The 14496-nt window shown below is 47.6% G+C and overlaps 1 protein-coding gene across 1 annotated transcript in view; it reads right to left on the bottom strand.

Annotated features, from left to right (window-relative positions):
• Positions 1–14238, bottom strand: part of FGF9 (fibroblast growth factor 9) — a 54797-nt gene extending 40559 nt beyond the window's left edge. Inside the window, exon 1 of the mRNA XM_053312111.1 lies at positions 12902–14238. Within this exon, the coding sequence (XP_053168086.1) occupies positions 12902–13178 (277 nt within the window). The 5' untranslated portion in view covers positions 13179–14238. The remainder of the gene's footprint in view (positions 1–12901) is intronic.
• Positions 14239–14496: the final 258 nt, after the last annotated feature.

Below are 14496 nucleotides of genomic sequence, written 5' to 3'. Positions count from 1 at the left end.
CGACCACTGAGCAAGGGGCAACTATTGTCCCCAGGCCCCAAGGGTCTGGGGAAGCCCCAAGGCTTGCCCTTGCCCTTGGCCAAGGCACCCCTTCCGCCCACCCCACAGAACCCATCTGGTGAGCAAAGCGCTCACTGGCTGGGAGCACGAGGAACACCCCTCTCCTCTCCAGCAAACATTTCAATGAAATGCTGGCTGGGGAGGGATGGACTCTGCCCCCAGGCCCTGGCCTTTCCCCTTAGTCCAACATCAGACGCAAGTGGGGTTGGGGCAGTGCCGAGAATGGGGTTTGCACAGCCCCGGCAGAGTTTCATTTCCCCTGTCAGTGGCTGGTGGAATCACTGAAAGGGAGCTCCTTCTACCAGTCCTGGTCTACAGGTAGAAGGCACTTCATTATCTAACACTATCATGCACACATCATTGACAACCTGTTGGCATCAGCACTAGTAGAGGAATAAGACAACCACAATGGGCTTTGTGTTAGACCACATTGTGTTACACTATTACGAGAGCCAGTGTGGTGTGATGGTTAGAGTGTTGGGCTAGGACCAGGGAGATCCAAGTTCAAATCCCCATTGAGCCATGAAACTCACTGAGTGACTCCGGGACAGTCACGTAACTCTCAGCCTAACCGATACCTCAAAGGGTTGTTGTGAGGAGAAACATAATCTCCTCACAACAACGCTCTGGACTTCTTGAAGGATGAGCGGGATCTAAATATAAAAATCAATAAAATAATATAATAAATATATTTGGCAAGCAACACAGCACTTCCAAGCATTGCTCCCAGTGTGATGATAGTAGCAAACCAAAAATGAGAGGAAAGGTAACTAGCATTGGTTATGGAGTTACCATCATTGTCCGGGAGCAATGGTTGTTATGCCATCCAGGCTGATCTTGCTGGTCTGGGAGATGGCGTCTGTGTAGGGGGAGACAGTAAGTTGCAACCCCAACCTAGGGAAGAAGTATGGGTTGGAAAGAGAGGGGATCTCTTGGAAGAAAAACAATAAAACCTAAATCCCACTTCTATTCCCATGATCAATCATGACCTCTAACATTATCGTCTGCGAGCATGTTTCAGACAGCACATGCAAAATACACCAATAATGGCATCAGTAATTATGTCCAAAAATCCTGGTTTTGTTACCAATGTATTTTGCATGTTTCCCATACACTATCGTATTTAAGGGTTTTGTAAAAATAGATGTTCTCTTGCCAGTGGCTATATTGCATACAATATCAACTTGAAAATTTGCTTCTGGCTACAGTCATTGAAAAAGTGGTAACATGCCTGATACCCCTTTAGCCTCAATTAGGAAGAAGGGTGTTACACACACCCTGCTCCTTCTCCTCTGTCACTCCTAATGCTCTCCCGAACTATGGACAGACATTACAAAGAACTCAGCCTCTTTGGCCTCCCACTTCCTCTGCCTTTTTATACATTTTTCAAGCAATGCCCACTTCGTGCCTCCCTTGCTTTGCTCTTAAATAGGCCTTGAATATGAGGAGCAATAGTCTGTTTAGGGTTATTGCTCTTCCAGATCAAGAGAATGGATCACCTAAGAGAGCAACTGCTGCTTCTCAAGAGGCCCCTCATTCCAATCAGCCGTCCTCTTCTGCCGATACGCCTGTCCCATAGACTCGGCTCCCATATCATGCGGTAGAAGCCTTGATAAGGTGCCTCCTGAACACCCACAGTAAATACAGTATTCTCAATGGATGGCTCTTTGGTACTTCAACAAAATCTAAGACTGGGTACCTTCTGGAAGTAGTGCAAGGCCTTCCAGTTTGGGAAGGGCTCAAGGTTAAACCAGCAGGTTGAGAGGGCAGTTATTATTTTTTGGACGCATTCCTAAGCAGACAGTAAGTGTCCCATTGAAGTCTGTGGGGCTTGTCAGTAAGCATGTTTAGCATCAGGCTGGGCGAAGTCTGGCTGAATCTTGCTCGCTTTTAAAGCAATATTTTAATGGGATTGTATATGCTCTTTTAAATTAGATGTACACAGCAAGTTTTAGGAATGGGATGAACTATAAAATCTAAATAAGTTTTTAAACTATGAACAGGGGATGAGATAGGACAATGTTTTACCTTCCTTTTTTCTGTATGGACTTCCTTCTTATATACAATTAGACTGTAAGCCTCCATCACTGGATAAACATATCTTTTCCCCCCTTCTTCTTTGGAATGTTTACATGTCAAAAATGTAATTCCTTTGAGTCTCCGACTGATCTTCAAGGGGATGTGAGAGATGCAAGGGAGTCTTGGGCACTGAGTTCTCATTAGGCCAAAGGGCCATCTGTTGCCATTATTTTTCAAAACAAAATTCTCTTGCTGCAGAAAACCCAGACAAAACAAACTCAGGTCTTCTGGGAAGAAGGAAAATAAAGGTAGGAGCAGCACAAGTTGAACAAGTGTCAGAACTACAGACCCCCTCAAATGCAGGCTACGGAAAAGAAGTGTACTGCTATATGTGCACTGAACATAAGGTGTGAATACTGTACATGTGTCCAATGTACACAGATTGTACATGAATTGAGCATAAAGTGTGGATATGGCCACACTCAGCACACAAGTTAAAAGACCAGTCCTGCTAATTGCCTTGGCACAGAAAGGGCAGGCAGTGAAATCATAGAAACTTCATTCTGTGCTAGAGAGAGCAAGAACAGTCAGTTCATCAAGGACTGGAAAGAAGAAGCAATGAGACAAGACACAGGCGCCTTTCCATTCCTACTACCTCACCTCTGTCATTGCACTGTACTTCCTTTCCCCTTGATACCTGGGGTCATTTGCAGCACATGTGATGCTTAAGTTACAAAAGATTAAGTTCACGAACCAAACTGAACACTTGAAGTCTGCTATATAAACACTTAGCTCCATTTTTGCATTAAGTGCTTATGTAATTCAAAAGCAATACCTATGCTCCCTAGAAGACATTTCCTAGATGATAACCCACCTTTTCCATGAAGCCTCTGCCACTACCCTTTATCCCCATACTCTACTGCAACTAAGTCAGTGTACGTGAAATAATCACATATGCTTCCACTTGCGTACCCCTTCCTCCATTCCTCTCCCCGTCCTCTGTCATTTCCCTTGTGTTGACATCGAGATTGCAAGTCCCTCGGGGCAGAAACCTATCCTCTCATTTGTTGTAAAGAGCCCTGTACATGGATGAAGATGAAGTAAGTAGTGTGTGAGTGTGTGTGTGTGTGTTTTACACTCTCAGTTTTAAAATAGCTGTCTTCACTATACCACTTCAAGCACACAGCATTAATAGGACACAGGCTCAAAGGTATTTCATGTGCAACAGTCCACATATATTGTCCGATCTGAAAGAAAATAATTAGGCATCCCCAGTCAGTCAGTTGGAACAAAAATATCCTGCCAATCACAGCTGTCATCCTGTTTGGCCTCATTAGCCACTTTTTCCAAGACTGAAAGGAGTGCCTGGCTGCCTCCCATGAAACAGCTGGCAAATTAGTTGAGTGTGTGGAGCTGCTACTGCAATTCATCTGCAGTTCTGGTATTGCTCAGATGTGTTGCAGCAGCAGGCAGCCCTCGGCTTTCCCCCTCTGCTCTTCCAGTGATTCTGCTGCTGCTGCATCACCACCTACGAGCAGAGAGAGCTGGAGTCACGAGCTATGCATGGAAGGTCACAGACTGCAGAAGAATCAAGAGCGGGGACAAGGGCATGTGTGCTTTTACAACACCTTTCTGTACCAGCCTACAGGATTTGTGGTTCACCTCCCATCCAGAGACTTTACCTGGAAAGGCAGGTAAGGCAATCTCTCCTTGAAGCCAATGGAGAATGTAATGAGCAAATGTTCCAAAGGACTGGTGGTTCCTATCCCAAAATAGCATGAGTTTATATGAAAGCTAGCAGGCATCTCTTATTTAAGTAACATAACTCGGGGGGGGGGGGACACAAACACTCATAGAGTGTCTCATCATTAGGGTAGGCAGGTAGGGGTGGGTGTGACCATGACCAGCATACTGCAAAAACCTAAGCACTGCACACATACCCTGAAGGACTGCTGTGGTTGGGCCACTCAATATTGGGGCAGAGGGCAGATGTTCACTGCAACACTGCAACACTTTTTCCTCACTGGCATGGGCACTAGGAGAAAATTGAACCATTTCCCATTGGATTCAATGGGGCATACTCCCAGGTATGGAGTATGGGCGTATTGGATTGCTAGTTTTGTGCCCCACCACCAAGTCCTGTGGACAACCATGCTCATAGGAGCGAATAGCAGCCACCATTTCCAAGGGAACAAATAAAGGGGTGCACCCAAGGACAGTACTGAAGCAGGCTTAATTTGCTTGCTCTCTCTGGTGAACTGAGCTGCCCTATCTACACAGCTCAGAGGTTCTCAAACTTGGGTCCCCAGGTGTTGTTGGAGCACAGTTCTTCAATTATGTTTCTGTTTGCTCAACAAAGTGGCCTCTGCCACAGTTTTGCACGCATGCACACACAATGTAACATTCAGAGGTGCGAGGACAATGCTAGATGCTACTAGGAAATCAAAGGTCCAGCAAGCAGCATGCGCTGGACAAGATTTTTGCCTTTAAGAGTTTAGAAACAGCCTAAAAGTAGTGCTACATAACTCCAGACCTCACGCAGATGCTGGACTACAATTCCCATCATCCCAGACTATTGGCCACTGTGGCTGGAGATGATGGGAGCTGTAGTCCAACAGCTGGATGGAAGCTGTGCAGCCCTGGTTTTAAAGGCTAGAAATGAAGACCTGGACCTGTCCTTTATTAGTTATAGAATCACAGGCCAAGCCACATAGCTCATGCAGTTTCTTGTGAGGCAAGAACACTACAAAGCAAGTGCAACATAGGAACACAGGAAGCTGCCTTATACCAAGTCAGACCACTGGTTCATCTATCTCAGTATTGTCTACACAGACTGGTAGCAGTTTCTCCAAGGTCACAGGCAGGAGTCTCTCTCGGCCGGTCTTGGAAATGCCAGGGAGGGAACTTGGAACCTTCTGCATGCAAGCAGGCAGCTGCTCTTCCCAGAGGGGCCCCATTCCCTAAGGAGAATATCTTACAGTGCTCAAACATGTAGCCTGCCATTAAAATGCATACCAGGGTGGACCCTGCTTCACAAAGGGGACAATTCATGCTTGCAACAAGACCAACTCTCCTCCTCTGTTAAGTGCCAAGTGTTTAGTAATTAGGTACGGAATGATAAGAGGAGAGAATGGAAGGGAGCTGGTGTGTTGTGGGGCAGGGGTTCAGATCAGCTCCCCAGATGTTCTTGAACTACAACTCCCATCATCCCCAGCCACAGCAGTTGGGAACCTACCTCTGGTGTAGGGAACAGAGCCTTGAGAGAACCCAGTCTCCTCTCAGGCATGAACCAGACTGGGTGACCTTGGGCCAGCCTAACCTAAACACCTATATCCAGCAGCAGCAATATAGGAAGATGCTGAAAGGCATCATCTCATACTGTGAGGGAGGAGGCAATGGTAAAACTCTCCTGTATTCTACCAAAGAAAACCACAGGGCACAGCACACTTTACCTAACCTACTATACAAGACTGCAGTGGAGATACACACTTGCCTCACATAACGCCCCCACCCCACACACACACACACACACTTGCCCCCCATAGCACCACCCAAGTACCCCACAGCAGTTGTATTTTTAATCTTCTGTGACTAATTGAACTGTGCAGCTCTCGTGTTTCAAGGGGGGCGGGGGCGGGGAGAGAACCACTAGGCCGAGGGGAGGAGGGGTTGCTACCCTTAGCCTGCATTGTGTGCTCGAAGCTGCTTCGGCTACAGCAGCAAGTACCACTTCTCTGCGCTTCCAAGGTATTGTCTGCAGGAAAAGGTGAGCAGATGTCAGGGCCGGGGAAGAAAGTGTTCTGCCACCGCCCGATCCTCTCTGCCGGTTGGCTCGGAAGTCCCAGCGAGGTCAGCAGGGCCGTTTACTCTGTAGCAAGCAAGTCTTGAGACTGCAGCCTCGTCAGGTGCGCTGCTGCTGCCGCCTGCCCGCGCACTTTGAGAGCCTCTGCAGAATGTCACGCTAAGGACACTCAGCAGCCGGGGCGTGACAATACAGGGCGAGTATTTTTATGCTGATCTTCGCCACCCCCGCATACAAATATCTTATTGTAAAAGTAGTCCACCGTTTGCGCGTATACGCGATGCGTCTCCCAACTACTTGATCTGCTGCTGCTAGAACGGAGTTTGTATAAACCCCACCCGCATTTCTCTCGGGGAGAAACCGGGCCCTGCGCGAGTGAAGCACCCAGCCGAGTGGGGCGGGTGCTACCATCTGCTTGCTTACCTTACCCGTGCTGGGAACTTGTGAGCAGATCCCTCTGGACTGGGGTCGGGAAAGTGGCTCTAACTAGCTCTCTCCCCGTATCTTGCAGAGCCAAGATTTTTTTTTTCCCCCTTTTAAGTTTTTTTAAAGCTTCTCCGTGCAAAAAAGGCACGCGCACGCCTCTCTTCTCCTCCGCTCCACTGTCCCAGAGTTCTTAAATTTACACTGACTCCACTGTCTAAGCAAACGCCCTACTAAAAGGAGACTGCATTAAAAAACAAAAAAAGAGCAAGCACCCAAGAGATCTCGAACGCTTTTGATTACATAGGATCGCATTCTAGGAGGATCCAGTTTACAAGTAGGTGAAAATTTGAGTTTGCTTTTAAATTAAATACTTTTTTCAAAAAGCAAACAAACCTTATATATCAGCAAAGGCAAAAGTCAGCATTATCCGTGCCCGCCCCTAGGGACTGATCTAAAATAGAGTTCAGGTCGATTTTTTCCCCTTTCCTGCACAAACTGCTGAGGTGGTGGGCCCTTTTGGCCTTTTTTATCAGTAGTTTTGTTTCTGATATGGCCCCCATGAGCGCTCAGATACAAGGATAACTGTTCTTATTCTGGAATCGAAAGTATTTCACCGGTTTCTCCTCATAAAAGGGCTCCTTGAAGCTCAGAAACAGGCTTGGCCCACACCAGCTGGAGCCGGAGGTGATAGAATGGACTGTACCACTTCAGACTACAGGTGCAAGATTCTACTTTTGAATGATCCACCACATTTAAAACAAACAAAAAAATCCCTAGAAACAGAATATTCCACAGCAGGGAGAAAGACTCTGTTCCTATTATTTCCCTGTTGTCGTTTTTCGTTTGCAAGTAGGGGACGAGTTAAAACCCACCTGCAATACGAAGTAGTACATTCCATCTCACCTCCTCCTTGGGAGCTAGGCACAGGCTGTACTGGAAGGCACAACACTTGTAGCCGGTTTCCTAAAACCCATGGAAGTATATGGACACATAGTACAAACTGTAACTATTTTCAAAACAAAGGTTCCTTCTATGGACTTAATCAAAGAACCCTTGGAATTGCAGGGGTGCATACAATTGTGATGGTGCTACTGACATGCCCAAACATCTCTCTTGAGTTTGGGGATCTGCAGCCACACCATTGAACTGTAATCCCCAGAGTGTCTTGGTTGGAACCAACCAGCACAGTATTTCTTTATATGTACCTTAAATCCACATGCATCTAAGATTATGAGGAATCTTGAATTAAAAAGTGTGAAGTCTATGCAATCTGAAGCTCTGACACTTCTAATTTTGGAAACTGTAAAGTTGACTCCTGACAACCACAGAACCATGTGGTTTTCTTTGGTAGCATACAGGAAGGGTTTGCCATTGCCTCTTCCTGTACAATATGAGAGGGTGCCTTTCAGCACGTTCCTATATCACTGCTGCCCAATATAGGTGTTTCCCATAGTTTGGGAAACATACCAGCAGGGGTTCAAACCAGCAACCTCTTGCTCCCTAGGCATGTTACTTCCCCACTGTGCCATTAGGTGGCTTTGGAAACTGAAATGACTTCATTTTAGGTTCACATACATTCCAAGAAACAAAGTGTGCCCCATTCACTAGCAGTCAAATTGCCTCTCTCTCTTCCTCCAGTTTGCTCCTTGGAAGCTGCTAGCACACTTCTTAGAAGAAATTAATGGAACTTACTTGCAAGGACCACTACAAGTAATCCATTTGAAAGTGCTATTGAAATATATAGGCCTGTTTTCAAGTAAACGTGTTTAAAACATAGAGTCCATATATCTAGATTTACATTTTTCTTCACTGCCCAGTCCTGACTGGACTATCATTATAGTAAAAAGCTGAAGCCTATATCTAACCTTTCATTTACAACTGTAAGCCTCTGAGCAGGGGTTGTTTCTGTATAGAGCCTACCACACCAGTATTCCCTCTAAGGTGCGTGCACGTTCACAAGTTTTTGGATGTCCGCTCAGTTCATTTTAGTTCCTGCTCAGGTTGAATCAGGAAGGCCCCATTGTGAATGCATGTGTGCGCACACTGCCTTGATACTGCTGCCCAGAACAAAACTCATTCTGCACAGAGATGAAAAAAATTAGAGGGACCACTATAGCACACCCGTGAATTTTGGCTGGTGGTGAAGCGAGTTGTAGTTCAAAAAAGCTGGAGAACCTCAGGTTGGTCAACCCTGAGCCAACATATTATTGGGGCCTGAATTGCATTATGGGGGACAGGCTGTCTTAGTAAAAGTAAAGTGTGCCGTCAAGTTGGTGTTGACTCCTGGAAACCACAGAGCCCTGTGGATGTCTTTGGTAGAATACAGGAGGGGTTTACCATTGGAGATTATGCCTTTCAGCATCTTCCTATATCACTGCTGCCCAATATAGGTCTTTCCCATAGTCTGGAAAACATACCAGCAGGGATTCGAACCAGCAACCTCTGGCATGCTAGTCAAGTAATTTCCCCACTGCACCATTAGGTGGCTTGGCTGTCTTGGTGCACAAGCCTAAATGAGTTGCCCATTCAGAAAGGGACCTGTATGAATCATCAGACCCATCCAGTGGCTTTTCCAAGGCCTGTCATGAGCCAGTGGAATGGATCGTGTGTTGGGCTAGGACTAGGCGGATCCTGGTTCAAATCCCACCCAAGCCATAAAGTTTACTGGGTGACCTTGGGCCAATCACATTCAACTTGACAAAGTTCTTGTGAGGATTTTTTTAAAGAAAGGGTGGGGGAAACAATATCTTGGTTGACTTGCTTGCTTCCTTTGAAGCTATTTGCCCTATGCAGGTGCCATACATGTATGGCATATATGCAGGGGCATATGTAGGCTGGATGTGGCAGGAGAAGTCATTACCTCTTCCAAGTTTACCATTCTATTGTGTACGTCTAAGAGATTCAAGACCCCTTGGGACAACTTGACATGAAAGCAGAATGTGGGCCTTGCAGGTGGTATCTGTGCAGTCCAATCCTATACATATTTACTCAGAAGTAAGCCCAATTGAGCTTAAATTAATTGTGCAAGAGGATTGCAGCCTTACAGTGCAATCCAATGCATGTTTATTCTGAAGCAAATCCTGTTCTAAATTAGGATTACTCCCAGACATGTATTTCTAACTGGGAAATACTTAGTTACAAAGTAGAACCCCCCAGTCTCTGAATCATCACTTTGTACTGTAGCAGGGAGAGCTTCAGCTGAATAGAGGGGATATTTTTATTTATTTTACATTTTCTTTCCCCTCTTCCTCCAAGGAGCCCAGAGTGGTGTACTACATACTCGAGTTTCTCCTCAAGTATATATGTGACTTCACCATATTAACCACTCTGATCTCACCTAACTACTACCAGTTAGATCCTTCTATGCTTTGCACCATTCATAACCTACACCACACCTTCCCAAATAAGTGATAGGACAGCTGTATCAGCTGCAGAGCAGGACAAGGGTCCTTGGGCTATTATCGTACAGATGGAATTTCAGCAGGTGTAACTGCCTGGTAAGAAACAATTCCAAAATTCTTCCTTCTACATGACTATTAAAAGACCCAAGATATCCCATCTTTCCTCACCCTAGACCATGGTTTCCCAACGTGGATCCCCAGATTTATTTATTTTTTTAAGGAATACTTGTATATCACTTTTCAACAACAACAAAAATCTCAGAGCAGTTACCAAGGAGAAGAGGAGGAGGTTCTTGGTCCCTAAAGGGCTCACAATCTAAAAGGAAACACAAGATAGACCCCAGCAACAAGCCACTGGACGGATGCTGTGCTGCAGCTGAATTGGGACAGCTAAATATAAAGGAGTCTCCATCTTAAAGGGTGCCTCTTAGCCCAGTCAACGAGGGTCAGATGTACCACACTGCCAGTTGTTGCACTACAATTCCCATCATCCCACGGTTGGGAACCCCTGGTCTAGACAAAGACCAGGACATTCTTTGGCCTCCTCTTCTCCTCCCCACCACCCCCGGCCGCCAACGAGAAGCTTGCTCGCCTTTGCTTTTCCTAGAAGATACTTAAAAAAAATAAAATCTGCAAGATAAGGGATAAGTGTTTGGTCCAAGTTTATATAAAATAATATTATACACACATAAACATACATACACACACACACTGCAGCGCATTCCTCGTATGCCTTCTCCCTGCCCCCGGCAATACATGGGGAAATCCACTTTCTCGAAAATAAAATTAGCCGCCTCCCTCTAACGCAGTCTCTGCAGGCAGTATTAGAAAGCGGCAGCTGGTGTGGCCGAGCTCGGGCGAGCGGCTGGGAGGAGAGGAAGCGGCGGGATGTAGGACCCTGCAGAGACCTCCTGCTGCTGCCAAAGCAAATGCGCGAGGTAGCAGGAGCGGCAGCTCGGCTGCCGTACACCTGCTAGCGGCGTGAGCCCGCGGGCTGCCGCTGGGCTCAACCACAGCGTGCAAATCTCGCCTCTTAACGCACCAGAGCTTCCTGCTTTTGATCTCGCACAGCAAATGTACCGTAAAGACTGCAGCCGCGTCCTTTAGCGCGCACGCACAGTCCTGCTGCAGACTCCTGCAGCAGACCTCGCTTTTCAGCAGCTTTGCACTGGGCGTGCAGAACCACCCTGGAGCAAGAAGTAGGTGTGTGCGTGTAACAAAATAAGACCAAGCTCCGTTTTAATCCTTCAGCGTTCTGTCTCCACTTGGGAATTACCTACTGATTTTTGTGTCGCTTTGCATCCCGCCCCCCGCTCAAGTTTATCTGCTTTCCGGTGGGGAAAGCATCTTCTGCCATCGTTTCCTAAGAGTTTCCAAAAATTATCAGACTGCACAATTCTTACTTCCCCAAGAAACTGTGCCCGGTTCTAGGCAGCGAGGGTTCCAATGCACAGAATTAGGGGATTGCTCTTTAGGCTCCACTCCAGGCTGCCAGGATGAAGTCTGGCATAGCAACATAGGAAGCTGCCCCGAAAACTAAGTCAGACCATTGGTCCATCTAGTCTAGCTCAGTATTCTCTGTACTGACTTGGCAGCAGCTCTTCAAGGTTGTAGGCAGGAATCATTTCCCAGCAATACCTGGAGACGCCAGGGAGCGAACTCGGGACCTTCTGCATGCAAAGCAGATGCTCTGCCACTGAGCTATGGCCGGATGACTGTGCATGTTCACGCCTTCCCTTCCAATTAGATGGACCCTTTGTAGGTCATTTCTTTAAAACTACTATTGTCTAAACAGTGTTTTGAAAGCAGAGGGTGGGTGACACAAGGTTTAGCTCTTTTTCAGCAATGGCCATGCAGAATCCTCAATAGAGTTTGATTTTTCCAGCCTGCTTTAAGCTGTCAAGTGGATTCATTTTAAGTTAACTCCTTTCAGCTTGGTACTCTTTTACCCCAACCTTCATATGGATCGTATAATTTTAAAAAGTCACAGGGGCGCAGACTGAGGGAAAGCCTGAGAAGAGTGTCCTCTATTTTGGGAGGGATGAGAAACACTTTTTTCGGGAGGAAGGGGGAGATAAGAAGTTTGGTGGGAGGGGAGTTTAGGAAGATGGGATGGGGGGACTCCTCGAATGCTTGCGGGGGAGATCTGCACCCCTGCTGTTCCTGCCCAACCAGCCCATTCTAAGAAGTGGGTGGCATTTCTGCAGGCGACCCGCAACGCCTTTGAAACGGACGCGCAGGCCCATGTCACACTTGGACCATGACTTTGAGGCGTGTCTGAAACCATAAGCCCCTCTAGTGCCGCTGAGTCACGAGCAGGGTCCCTTGCAAATCAAATCCACAGACCGGTCTTAAGATCGTTAGCCGGCACTTCGCTCTAAAGGAAGCCTTGCGTGGTGCTGCTGACGGAGGAGGACAGGCGTGGGTCTTTCATTTGATACCTGCACTCAGGCGCGCACACAGAAGCAAGCGAATGCCTCCTCACCCTTCCAGAGCGGCTAGTATGATTATCTCATGCTTAAGAGATCGCTGCTTTATTATGCAGGCACCTACAGCAGGGCCGGCTGGCTGGCTGGCTGTCCACAAGGAGCTCTCGGCAGGAGCTGGAGGTGGGGGTTCCCTCCCTACGCTCAGTTTTGTAGAGGGGGAGAGACAACTTATAGGAGGAGGGGGCACCTCATTTGCCCCAAAGATACTATCCTTTCCCGCAGGGGTGAAAAGAAAAAAAGATGGACTTGAAACTGGAAACAAGTAACTGACTCAGAAGCGGGGAGGAAGAGGATGAAGATCTTTATCTCAGGAGGACACTCCCCTCCACCACAAATCCTAGGGGGGGGTCATATCTTCTTTATGTCCGTAGGACACCTTATTATCTATTTTCCCCCCCTCTTCCACAAACCTGCGAGCAGGTTCTAGTTTAACGTTTCCATACTTGTGGCTCTTTGGTTAAAAAAACTCTTACTTGCACGGTTGCAGGGGCATCCCCTGTGTGCATGCCATCTGCAAATTCCGGAGGCATTTCGTCTTCGGAGCTGTTCAACCACCACAACAAACAATAATCCTCATCATCGACTCTCCTCCTTTGGCATCCCTTTTTTTTTTTTTTTAATTTCCCCTACCAAAAAAAAAAATCAGAACAACTTCTTCTCATGGCCATCCCACGGCCACCAAAGGGTTAATCGCCCATACCTACCAAATCTGTTGTGGTCTTGCCTGGTGCCTTGGATCGTACCATTGGGAAAAATTTCTAAATGAAATCCAGTCCTGCAGTAGAGCTGCCTCCGCCTCAGGATCCCTTTTAAATGATCCAGGTCCGTCACGGCGGGGCCCCTGGGGAGTCCTCCGGCTTCAGACTGCCCCAGGTGGTCGCTTAACAACACCGGGCTATCTGCTGGCAACACCGGCACGTTCCCAAAGGGTACCGCATCTTGCACACCGAAATAGTTCCCAACTTCACCTAAGGGAGCCATCAGGAGAAAGAGGGGCAGGAAGGAAGGGGAAAGGGGGAGGGAAGGCTGGCTCTTTTTTTCCTCTCTTTCTTCCCCCCCTTTTTTGCAGCAAAACCGTAACTCTGGTGCCCAGACCCAAGATCTTTTTTCCCCTTAAAAAAAAAAAAAGTGTTCCTACTCCACTCTCCCCTCCCACTTGCAGTTACATTGAGGGGAGGGAAAAAATGTTCTTTAATCCATCAATACAAAAAAAAAAAAGTAATTGCTGTTGTGACTGGTTCAGGTTCAAGGTCAAACCGCTGTTAGTCTTAGGAAACCACCACGTTCGACTCGCGCTCTGACATATTTATAAACACAGCACACAGGTCTAGAGGTATAGGGCGAGATCATCTATATTCCTCAGCTCTTAGCAAGCAGTAAGGTCTTCTGCCCATCCGAGCGTAAGGAGGATAAAAATCCGTAGTTTCTCCATTGGGCTGAGGAGCAGAATGAGCATAGCAACTTCAACGCCTAGGCGTTCTGGAGGGAGGTGCATCCATAAGAGATTGTTACATGCATTGAAGATGCACGGGCGACGCCAGGATTTTTATGGATTCTGACTCCAGAAAGACATGCGCTGTTTTTACTCTACAACAGACTGCATACATCAGCATGAACCCTGCAAGGAGAGGAGGGGGGAGTGGATCTCACATCTGCTGGCTGAAGCGAATCCCCCCCTGCCCGAAAAGGGAGAGCTTTTAAAAATAATAAAAGAGAAAACTTTTGGCGTCCAGATCTATCATCCGGAATTCTCAGCAGACTCAGCAGATGCCCCTCGGTTCAGCCCGGCTGACGATCCACCCCGAGCAACGCGAGAGGCTGCAGCGTCCCAGTGCTGGTGGCGTCTAATCGCTGGCTGGCCTCAGAACAGGTGTTGCTTCCGCAGAGCTCGCCGTGCTGCAACGTTGCACTCCAGCCCCGAGCTGCGGCTCTCGACTGTGGCTCTTCCATCCAAGCACGCAGGGAAAAGTGGCGCAGGAAGCGGCATTGGGCTGGGTTTAAGGTAGTCCTTGCTGACGGCGAGGATTCCCCCAGGTCCTAGCGCTCAACCTCACCTGCTGCAATGGAGCAGCCGCTCCTTCCATCCCAGTCCCAGCTCGCACCACGCAACCGAATCGCCTCGCCCCGCGCAAAGGCAAGGACTGGAGCCCTCTCTGTGCGAGTCCCTCTTTTTATCTCACTGCTCTGCGGCACTCCCGACTCGGCGGAGAGAGAGAAGCAGGGAATAAATAAATAAGGGCACGCGCCAAAAAAAAAAAACTTCGATGCCGCGACTAAAACTTGCGCTCGTGGACAACGG

The sequence above is a fragment of the Hemicordylus capensis genome, chromosome 3 (assembly GCF_027244095.1).
Source record: "Hemicordylus capensis ecotype Gifberg chromosome 3, rHemCap1.1.pri, whole genome shotgun sequence".
Classification (NCBI taxonomy): domain Eukaryota; kingdom Metazoa; phylum Chordata; class Lepidosauria; order Squamata; family Cordylidae; genus Hemicordylus; species Hemicordylus capensis.
The sequence above is the reverse complement of the archived record's forward strand: the minus strand, read 5'-3'. Positions and strand labels throughout refer to the sequence as shown.